This window comes from Vespa velutina, chromosome 8 (genome assembly GCF_912470025.1).
Source record: "Vespa velutina chromosome 8, iVesVel2.1, whole genome shotgun sequence".
Taxonomy (NCBI): Eukaryota; Metazoa; Arthropoda; class Insecta; order Hymenoptera; family Vespidae; genus Vespa; species Vespa velutina.
In genome coordinates, this window is record NC_062195.1 from 8,201,299 (window position 1) to 8,212,551 (window position 11,253).

Sequence of the window (11,253 nt, forward strand, 5' to 3'; positions counted from 1 at the left end):
TATATATATATACATATATATATATATATATATATATATATATGATTATAAAGTGAGTTAAAAATATGGATTCAAAAGAAGTTGAATATAATAATGAACACATAATTGAACGTGAACAAGCAATAGAAAATTTAAGTTCTACTAATAAACTTACCGAAGAGGAGTTTCAGAATTTTATGCACCGTGTTACTGAAATTGGTAGGTTATAATAAGTTTGAAATTAATGTAATTCGGCAAAATTTTTATTTAACTTTTAAACTTTTTACACTATAGAAAAAATTGTATCAAAATTATTATCTTCTGATCCTAAAGAACAAGAACTTGGTGAAACATTGGCAGATAAAATTTTAAATGGAAAAATTCAGAAAGAATTTTCTGAACTAGAAGAATTAACAGTTAAAACTAATCGTACAATCATCAATAAATGTTCCATAAATGAAAATACATCTGATCCAAATAAAATGGGACAAGGTAATAGTTCATATAAAATAAATATTATAATACATTATATCATTCAATATTTGTCTTAAATAATTAGAAGCATTCATGAAGAGTATTGAAAAAGATGCTAATGAACGAGCAGCAGATAGAAAGATAAGAAATGAACGCGCAGAAACGTTAAAAAGGATTGGAAATGGTGCATTTAAAGAAGGAGATTATGAAAAGGCTGTGACATATTTTACCAAAGCAATAGAACAACGTAAAGACTCCACTGTTCTTTGGAACAATAGAGCTTTGTCATACATGAATCTTAAATTATTTGAAAAAGCTTTACATGACTGTGAATGGGCTTTGAAAGTAAGCGATTCGAATTTGAAAGCTTTGTTAAATAGTGCTAAATGTTATAAAAATCTTCACAATGAAGGAAAATGCAAAGAGTTCATTAAATTAGCAAGAGAAAAAAATCCACATTTCCAAGAATTCATTGATGGTATTATCTACTTTATTATTAATACTTTTTATTTATCTTTTTTTTTTTTTTCAGAAAATTTATACATTTTTACAGGATATAAATGTTATTTATTATTGCAGATTTTGAAAAAGATTTAGATACAATAGGCGATGAATAGACGATCGACGATGTCTAAAATACAAGACCATATCTAAATCCTTTTTCTATAATAAGTATAACAGTAATAATTAATCATTGTCTAATTCCAAAATTTTATCATATAATAAAGAAAAAAAATACTTTGATAAATATTAAAAAACTGAACATTTAATGCAATATTTTATGTTTTTATGGTATAAATAAAAATATATAATTAATATCAAAATTTATCGATTTCTTTAGCATAGTGTTCTTTGATTTCAGAGAGAGATCTTGGTTCATGTAAGAAGACGGTACACTCAATGCCCTGAAATAATATAATATCATTGATTAAAAGTATTACAAATATTTTAAGTTCAAATAATAATATACAAATCTAATACCTGCATTCGTGCTGCTCTAACGAAACCTTCATTTGCAGAAACAGTAATACTTTTCATACTTTCGCCACTTGCGAAAACTAATCGCGATCTATCCTTAATTTTTCCACCTAGACTTAATTGTTCTATAATCCTGCCTGTTTGTACATCATCTACAATTTTCACTCGTTTTAATAACTCGTGTGCTCTTAATGTCTCTTTAGGACCACCAATTACATCTATGATATTCATAAAGTTGTCATAAGCAGTTCGACAAATAACAAAGGTTTTTCCTTTAAATAATTTATCTAATATAGGTTTAACAGGTCTTTTTCTTTCCATTTCAGCTTGTTGCGTTAATAATGGTTCCCTGTATATAAAATGATCAAATCCATTTGTCATATTAGAAACATATGCCAGTAACGTTGAAACATCTAAATTCAAAATTTGAATTTCCTCTGTAATTGTTGCTGGACTTAAATTTACCATATCAAGAACAGGGTTTTCTTTGAATTCTTCAGTTTGTGTCTCTCCATTAAGATGGGAAACCAATAGAGTTTCATCTGTTTCTATCTCATTACTTTCATTTTCATGACTATTTATTCTATCACCTTCCACAACAATACCCATGGATTCCAAGCGTTTTGCTAATACTATTTCTATGCCGTATGCAAAGTAAAATACAATTTCCGGTGACTTGTATAAGTGTGGATGGTGCTTGGCACATTGCAAATAGGATTCTGCTTGATCTAAGACAGATTTTTGACCATATTCACCATTGCCAAGCGAAATCAAAGTAAGAGCTCTGGCATTTCTAGCAATAACTTTAACCCAAGATCCTCCACTTATACAGACAATGTCTACCTCCAATCTTGATCTTTCGTATTTAAAAGGCTTCATTACGCTGATTGGTTCTTTGGAGTTAAATAGACGCATCACCATTGCATCAAGGTGAATCAAATTTGTACTTAGTAGATGTTCTTTTTTTACATTTCCTGTAGATTGTACCTTTATAAAAATACAAAACAATCATGACATAAGAATGTAGCAAATTATTTAAAAAGTTAGAACTTTGAAGACGTATTAAAAAAATACCTTTTTTAAGAATCTTATCTCTTGCTGTATCTTCCGCATAAGTTTATCAACCCCATTAACCTCCTCCATAATCTTCAGTCGATCTATCATATCTTCCCCGTTGCGAATTTTTTCCTTTAGACATTTTAAGAGTTCGATCTTCTCTTCCATCGGCATCTATCGTAAGAGCGAGGCTCCAGCGTACATCGAATATTTGATTAATAACCGGAATTCTTTGAAAATACGATAGTTCACGGTCGACGAGCGTAGTATCGGTGGCCATCTTGGACCGCAGGTCAATATCGCGCAATGTCGTCAGGTCGCTTGTCAAAATCATCTAACCTCACAAATTTTTCATTCCTATAGACGATCATAGTCCGGTGTGTCAATCTATGGACTCGTCACGATAAAGAATTCCCTCTAAAAATTCATGGTGCAAAATGACATGTACTTGAAAAGTAAATCTCATGAGTGAAATAAAAAAAAAATCTTATCGATACATTTCTACATATATGGGTGTGTATGTGTACGTGTGTGCGTGTATGTGTGTGTGTATATATACATATATATCAAAATAAACGCAGAGTAGCGCTGTCAAGCTTCCTTCGACAAAAATAGAAACCGCATCGATATTGGGGCTCGCAAAATGTCTAGCGCGAAGATAATAAAGAATCCAGAAGTACCCGGTGAGTTTTTATTCTCAATTTATTTATTTAGAATGGCACTTAATATTTCACTTTATTCATGCGACGTCTTTCTTACACCTTTCCTCTATCCTTACTTCGTTAGTGTCAACAAATATTCGAGGTTAATGATACATATTATGATCGTCGGAGAAAGATAGAACTAGCGCTATTATAATTTGTAGGGGTCGTTCGATCTTTGAACGAATAGGATTCGTACATAAGTACTACTTAGTTCCTTTCTTAGTAAGTAATTTCGTGTAGGTAAAGTGCATCGATAAAAACACATTAACGAAACGAAAAAGAGAGTTGTTTCTTAAACCGATAAAAATATAATTATTATTTTAATATATACACAAGCCTTAATCATTCGATCAACGAATTTACTTTTATTAATTTTTTTCATTTACTATAGATTTTATTAGTAACGCACGACTATCAAGAAAAAAAAATGAGTAAAATTTATAAATATTACTCATTCAAATATTTCCCACGTTTCCATAACCGGCTGCCATAATTCTACGAATCAGTTGAAAGCACATGACTTGCTAATATAACATTGTTGTAAATTCATTTCTAATCGCTTTATGAGTATCTTTATTTACCTAAGAAGATATTTGATATGAGCTATATTAGATACTACTAGAATATGTATATATGTACGACGTGCAGTGAATTATCATATATTTCAATTAATTTTCGAAGACGTACAAGATGAGTACGCGCGCGCGCCATTATTGCTTGTTTTACTTATAGAAAAACAAAATCCTTCGTAATATAATTACGCTAAATTTATGGATATCAGTTTTCTATTATACCAACGTTTCTTCAAAAGAAAATCGAACTTTTTTTTTGGCAGCAATAAATTTGAAATTGCGGTTCTATGATTATTTTTTATGAAAAAAAAAAAAAAAAAAAAAAAAAAAAAAAAAAAAAAAAAAAAAAAAAAAAAAAAATTTGTATACATAATCCTTCATTTTTCTTTTTTTGTTTTTAATGCGAAAATTTATTCATTATAATCGTTCGTTTTTCGTACGGATTTTTTTTTAACACTTTCACGATCAATAACATTTCTTCTTTTATTTTTTCTTTTCTTTATATTCGTAGAATCCGTAACACAATCGAAATCATAGTGAAGTATTATTTATTTTATAATACATATCATAATTCATCTATAATCGTACGATTCGGTTGTTCGTTAAAAAATTGATAATAGATTATAGATTTGCTCTAATTAGCACATCTATTATTATTCATTTAAATATTTCTATACGATATTGAACATTATATACGTTCACTGTAAAATAATAATAATAATAATAATAATAATAATAATAATAATAATAATAATAATAATAATAACAATAAGAATAACAATAATAATAATAATAATTTATTTCATTTTATCATTATCATTAATATATTCGTTAACTTTATCATTTCAATTTTTTTGAATATCATTACTTCAAGAGTTAATTGTTTCTAAAGGAACGTTAGAGCATATTAGAATAACGTAATATGTATTTCAAAGCTGCGGGTGTAGAAAATCGTGTACGAATAACACTACAAAAGCATTCACGTGAAATAAACAAATTCTTATTTTGAATATAGGAAAGCAGATCGCAAAGCGATTTCAAAAGCAGTTGGCTAGATCATAGACTACAAAACATGTGGTTGACAAAGGTGCTTTGACAACGTACCTATACACATACACGTACACATACGAGCACGCACGCGCGCGCATATACACATACAGACAGCACATACATACATATATACAAAAGGTAAGTACAATTTGGGAACATTAGAGAATAGAACTAATGGCGGCTGTTCTTTGCCTAACGTATGTACATATTCATATTTGTATATGTACGCGGATGTGTGCGTATACACATATAGAAAATATATGTATGTACATATATACCACTGAACGTGCATTTGTCCCCGCAGTTTGTTCAAAATATGGCTTTCGAGCCAGTGCGTTAGTACGTACTACCAAACAGCGATTATTTCGAAACACGAATATCATTTATCACATCGAATCAACCGTGTCATAGTAATTTGTTTCATGAAAAGATATTTTTCAAGGACATTTTCCGTATCAGTCGTTCTATTCTGAACGAGAATAAAAAAACAAGAAAAAGTAGAAAAAAAAGAACAGAGAAGTTTACGTCATGGAAACACGCACATTGTAAGGCTGATAGTAGCTTAACAACATATAAAATTTCCGTAGATAATATATCTTTGCAATGTTACAAATTATAATTAGATATATTCTCGCAATATTTCGAGTGTCTATCCTGAATGCGTATATTTTATTGATTTTATTGTGTTAAAGGGAAACGAGATACATATTTGAAACAAAAAAATAAAAAAACAAAGAAATGGTTTTGCCTATCTCACGGTTTCACTTTTGAAGGGAAACGTATACAATAGTATCGATGCCATCAATGCTATTGCCGTCAACGATTATTTTTATTAATCTCATAGTAAGATTATAAAAGGAAGTTTATCGAAATATTATTATTATTATTATTATTATTATTATTATTATTATTATTATTATTATTATTATTATTAATATTATTATTGTTAATATCGATAAAGTCAAGTTAAAACGGTGCAAATTCGTTAGTAACGTTATAGAATTCAATAAAAGATCTTAGTACAATAAATGAAAAAATAAAATTAATTTTTGAATGAAACTTACGTTTATTTTAATACAGACTTCGTTCTCGTCATGCAAGTATCGCGTATGATCGAATCTATGAAACATTTTCAAAATGAAGAATAATATTAACCTTTCACTGCAATTTACTTACGGTAAATACCTCTACATGCATCCTACTATTGCGTTGCATCGTATTTGATCTAAGTATATTTGCAACGTCTTGAATCACTTCGATTTGCTACTCGAATTATTGAAATTTATTGTATTAATCTGCTTGTTCGAGTATTTAAACTTACAATTAGTCGCTAGAAAATAGAAAAAGAAAAAAGAATTATTTATAATTTAAATATTACTACGAAATGATTTTTCATTCGACAGATTCGACAGTTAAATCAACGCGAAACCTTTTAAAGTCAAAGTAAAATGAAGATCATTCGATAAATATAATATCTAAAACGAATTTATTTATTTATTTATAAATACATCATAGATGTATTAAATGAAAATACAGTAGTTTAGTTAAGATCACAATATAATATCGTACGAACAAGAAGAGATCAAGAATACAATTGAAAATAATAACCAATATGATTGTTCTGTTACAATTAGGATTAGAATGCTTCTTACCTCCACCCCCACCACCCCCACCTCCTATAACTTCATCGACAAACGCCGTGTCGACGACTAGTGGTATACAAAATCAACAACATCGGGAACAACAAAAACCAATAGTAGAAACAACGATAACGACAACGACGTTAACAACAGCTACAACGGAAACGATAACGAGCTCGACAGCGACAAATCCGAATACGATACAAACGGCTCTTCCAAATTTAGCGGTGCCAACTCCGTATATTCTGCACCCTACGATGCAACCGCAAACACCGACACAACAGCCTATACCATGGTGGATTTCTACGGAGGCTGATACCTCGGCAGATATGTATGCGCAATGGTACGATACGTCGTACAAAGCTGGACCAGCTGCTAATACGGTCGTTCAAGTATCGGCGGTCCAGCCATCATCAAAACCGAAGAATAAGTATTATAAGCGTAAGAACGAGTTCATCGATCCTGCCCAAGATGCAGGTGATTGATTAATTTTTTCCATTATTATTATTATTAGACAGTTTTTATGGAAGATTTGATCAATTGACAAATTAAACGAATTCACACATCGCACATCTGTTGCATTTGTATCTATAAGATATTTATATATTGCAATATATAAAATAAATATTTATGTCGTACGAATAATAACGACGTTTGATTATCGCAAGAGGATTCATGCTTGTCGAATTTGTGAAAATTCATTCGAATCTATCAGATTATATTTTGATCCACGACGAATAAGTATCATACATGTCAATGCAGGTTATTATCAACTGATCTTTTGCACATAGAAAAAAATTGGAGTAGATTTTTTGATATTATATTTATCTGGTTGACTAGATGCCGCCTATTGCGGATACATTTTCGAATAGAAACATTGCAATCGATATATATATATATATATATATATATATATATACTGAAATCAAACCAAAGTTTTTCTGATAAAAACGATAGTATATTTTGTATTATCATAAAAATGTTCGCGTGAAAACGGCCTTACGCTTGTTTCTTTTTTTTTTTTTTTTTTTTTTTCTATTTTCTATTTTTTTCTTTTTTTACAAACTTACCTGCACGAATCATTCCACCGAGAAACAAATGTTTACTTTATGCTTTGTTTGTTTATTTGTTTCTCGCTCTCTCAGAAAAAGTTGCTAGTGCCCAGAGGGAGTTGTCAGCGCTGATGAAGCCGCTCAAGTGCGATCTCTGCAACGCGGTGGTAAGATTTCTTTATCTGTTAACTTCCGTGAAATTTGATCCGCGGCTCAATGAGGGCAGTCGGACGAATAAAAACGATAGGACGTTTTCAGATGAACTCTACCCTGCAAGCGAAATTGCATTACGACGGTAAGCCTCATCAGAAGAAGGTTTCCATGTTTTTGAATCAAAGCGTGAAAAAACAGAAGTCGGAAGACGGCCAAGTCAGTAGTACGACCGATTGGCAAAATCGGTGCGACGTAAGCTTTTTCTTTTTTTTTTTTGTTCCTTTACAAATCCCCTTGGAAATAATAAAAAAATTGATTGAAATGATACCGATTGTAATATCAAAATTTGAAATAATTTTAATTTCAGATTTGTAAAACCTGGTTTTCGTCGCAAATCGAAGCGTCACAACATTACGCCGGGAAGAAACATATAAGAGCAGCCCACGGCGGTCCTCGTTCGAGGTATCGAAATGTCCTGACTCGTTTCGATCGATCCTTATCATACAAGAAGTTTGGCCGAGTTCGATCATTACGATATTGAACGTTACAGGCCGAAAAAGTCGCAGAATCAAAATCAGTACAACCACATAGACTCGACTGGTCGATATGGAATAGGCATGGCTTTTCAACAGGACGTGCAAGTGCCAGGAACATCAGCCGTGGTATCTGACGGTAACATCATGGTGTCACCGCAAGGAACCACGACTCCCATTTACACACCCCCAGCATATCCCACTCCGCTTCGATGTGATCTCTGTGGTGTCTCCGCGAATCGCCAGGATCAACTAGAAACACATAAGCGTGGTGCCAGACACATGAGAATGCTTAGACTCAACGGATTACCCATTCCTGAACTACGTACGAGGCATTTCTTTCATTTTGCATTTTTTTTTTTTCCTTTCGTTCATAATATCGAAAGAAAGCACGTACATTTATTTCCCTTGTTCTTTTTCCTTTTAGTTTCTGAAAATGAAAACGCTTCGAGTTCGTCAGGTCCCATAGATTATTCCATTTACAGAACGCCCTCGGGTAAGTATAATTATCCTGTTAAGTTATCTCAAAGAAAGTCTTGAAAAATTAACACTCTTTATTCTTCCAGGTCAATATTATTGCGCACCGTGTAATCTGTCGTTGAACTCAGAGAGCACGTTCGCTCAGCACGTCGAGAGTAAGAAGCACAAAAACCAATCGAATCCCAAATCGCCATTGAATGCCGCGGTGATATCGAAGAAAGCAAGATTCAAGAAGAAATAAATTAACGTAGAGCGTAATCGTTATTTCTTCGTTTAGACCGTATTTTTCCGTTTATGTTTGATTTTTATTTCGACAGATATCGACAATCGTTATATCGAAGAAGTTCGATGTGCGTCATCGATCTTCTTTTTAACGTGCAAAACGAACATAATAATAAACTTTTGACGTCTGGACGTAAAAGAAGAGAATGCGTTAAAAAGCGAAATTTTACGATCGTTTTTTCTTTTTTCTTTTTTTTTTTTTCTATCTTAATTAAATGTTCGTGGCGAATCTTCGTATACGTCGGTGATAATGTCTGTGCGGATATTAGGAATTAAACTAAAGACAGTCGTTTGCCGTCGTCTAGGCCGATGATGAGAAAATTAAGTACGTTATGTCGGACGGGTGGGGTGGTACGAAGGGGGTTCCATATTTTAAATGAAATACCGATTAACTTTAAATTAAATTCGCGCTAACTCGAGCGGATACTTAGTCGAGCCGACAGAGTTAGTTACAATTTCTCTCGGAAGTCGTTTGCAAACGATCATCATCGTTTATCAGTATTTATTCGATTACGAAACTATTAACGCGCGGTTCGAGTAAAATGTATTCTCATTCTCGCGTTCAAGAGGATTCGCGAAATCGAATCGTCGTAAGCCATCCGTCGCGTTACGCGCCTCGTTCTCCCAAGCGTACCGTGTCATGGCCTATACGTGAAATTTATGCGTCGCTCGTTCCTCTACCTTCCGTAGAGAATTTATGACCGCTAGCAAACGAGCCTAACATCGAAACCTCTCGGGTCTATTAATTACCTGCTAAGGTAACGCTTATGACGTATCAACCGTTTACCAGTATCTTTTTTACCGTCACTTCCGTACGATGAATATATGATCGAAAGACCGGTAAACATAAATAGAGAATACTACTGTGTCAGACACGACGAATCAGAACCGAATTTACGAGCAGGTAAATTTACGACGAATAAAAGCTCGACTCGCGCGATTCCTGGATATATTCGGAGTGAAACGATACAGCGAAGATCGTCTCGACATTTCTTCCCAAAGTCGCTTTTCTTACTTTTTCTTCTTCTTCTTCTGCTTCTGCTTCTTCTGCATCTTTTTCTTCTTTTTTTTTTTCTATTCGTCCTGGTCGGTACAAGCGTCGATTTTTCTAAACGAATTCAAAAGAATTCGCTTGGCAATTTGGCGAAGCAAGGGGTTATTTTCTTTCGGAGTTTATTTTTTGTTTTTCCGCCTTTGGCTCTCTTACTCTTCCTTGAGCGACTAAAAGAAAGATAGAAAGAGAGATTAGGATCGTTCTCGCACGAACTTGTAGATTGTTGCTTTATACCTGCGCTTCGGATTTTTATGACCTCCCTGGTTCCACGTTTAGCGTGTTTTCTTCTTTTTATTCCCTTCTTCATCCTCCCACTCTATCTTCTCTCTTTCTCTCTCTGTTTGTCTGTCCACGACATCTACAAAAAATCCCTTTTCCATCTTCTCGTCTACCGCGAGCCAGTATCCAGGGGTGCCACTCTTTCTTCCACGTTTTGTTTTCTGACCCGATGCTTTATGAAGCCTAAGAGTATGAGACCGCGTTGCGTTACATTGTAGCTTTGAGATTTAAGAGAACTCCTTTCAAAAGAGGAATAGAAGAGAGAGAGAGAGAGAGAGAGAGAGAGAAAATAAAAAAAATGAAAAAAGAAAAAGAAAACTATCGTCGAGAGAAAGTCGTTGTTTTGTATTCGAGTCACCAATACCAATATCATCTACATCATCGTTTCTCAGCGATCTTTGGGCGTAAATTATTGTGGAATACATAAAAAGGTCACGAATATGTATAAGCATAGGATGCTTATGGTCGTAGAATTCTACGAACGAGACGGCGGGATGGAAAACACGCGAATAAATGTAAAACGTTTTACGACGATTTTCTTCCCCCACCCCCTCCCCCCTATTTTAATGTCTTATATCGGACAAGACAAAAAGTGAGAGAAATGAGAAGATATTAATTAAAGACCCACATTGATTACGTTTCCGCGATGAAATCGACGTCTCGTATGCGTAACCAAGACGATGTTAATTCGGGAACGTCTAGAAAGAATGAGCAAGATAGATAGATAGATAGATAAAGAGAAAGAGAAAGAAACAGAGAGGCAACTCAACAAAAAAGATTGCTCTCAATCTGTCACGCGGTGGATAGTAATGCGCGTAAAAAGCCATTAATCGGAGCGGCAAGGTTCGCTTCGAATATCGGTGGAATTCGTAGTCAATGACTGGAGAGAATTTCTCAAGAGTAAGATCAGGAGGAGGAGGAGGAGGAGGAAGAGGGAAAAGGAAAGGATGGAGATTTTGAGGAGGCT

General features: G+C 33.4%; 3 protein-coding genes across 4 annotated transcripts; 2 read left to right on the forward strand and 1 right to left on the reverse strand.

Moving 5' to 3' along the window:
- Window positions 1-65: 65 nt before the first annotated feature.
- LOC124951307 (tetratricopeptide repeat protein 12-like) lies at window positions 66-1,371 on the forward strand. Of its 2 annotated transcripts, none has more exons than XM_047499527.1 (4): window positions 66-198; window positions 274-471; window positions 539-931; window positions 1,033-1,371. In XM_047499527.1, the coding sequence occupies exons 1-4, from the start codon at window positions 66-68 to the stop codon at window positions 1,068-1,070; spliced, it is 762 nt and encodes a 253-aa protein (XP_047355483.1). In that variant the 3' UTR covers window positions 1,071-1,371. The 2 variants fall into 2 exon arrangements, with proteins under 2 accessions (XP_047355483.1, XP_047355484.1); XM_047499528.1 differs by having other exon boundaries at window positions 313-471.
- On the reverse strand, window positions 926-3,324 carry LOC124951305 (UPF0415 protein C7orf25 homolog). The gene is made up of 4 exons (XM_047499524.1): window positions 3,168-3,324; window positions 2,506-2,904; window positions 1,435-2,418; window positions 926-1,358 (listed from the first exon to the last, which is right to left on the reverse strand). The coding sequence occupies exons 2-4, from the start codon at window positions 2,659-2,661 to the stop codon at window positions 1,272-1,274; spliced, it is 1,227 nt and encodes a 408-aa protein (XP_047355480.1). The 5' UTR covers window positions 2,662-2,904; window positions 3,168-3,324; the 3' UTR covers window positions 926-1,271.
- Window positions 2,628-10,573, forward strand: LOC124951304 (zinc finger protein 346-like). The gene is made up of 8 exons (XM_047499523.1): window positions 2,628-3,170; window positions 6,448-6,930; window positions 7,599-7,672; window positions 7,764-7,910; window positions 8,026-8,120; window positions 8,209-8,516; window positions 8,619-8,687; window positions 8,758-10,573. The coding sequence occupies exons 1-8, from the start codon at window positions 3,131-3,133 to the stop codon at window positions 8,910-8,912; spliced, it is 1,371 nt and encodes a 456-aa protein (XP_047355479.1). The 5' UTR covers window positions 2,628-3,130; the 3' UTR covers window positions 8,913-10,573.
- The last annotated feature ends 680 nt before the right edge of the window (window positions 10,574-11,253 follow it).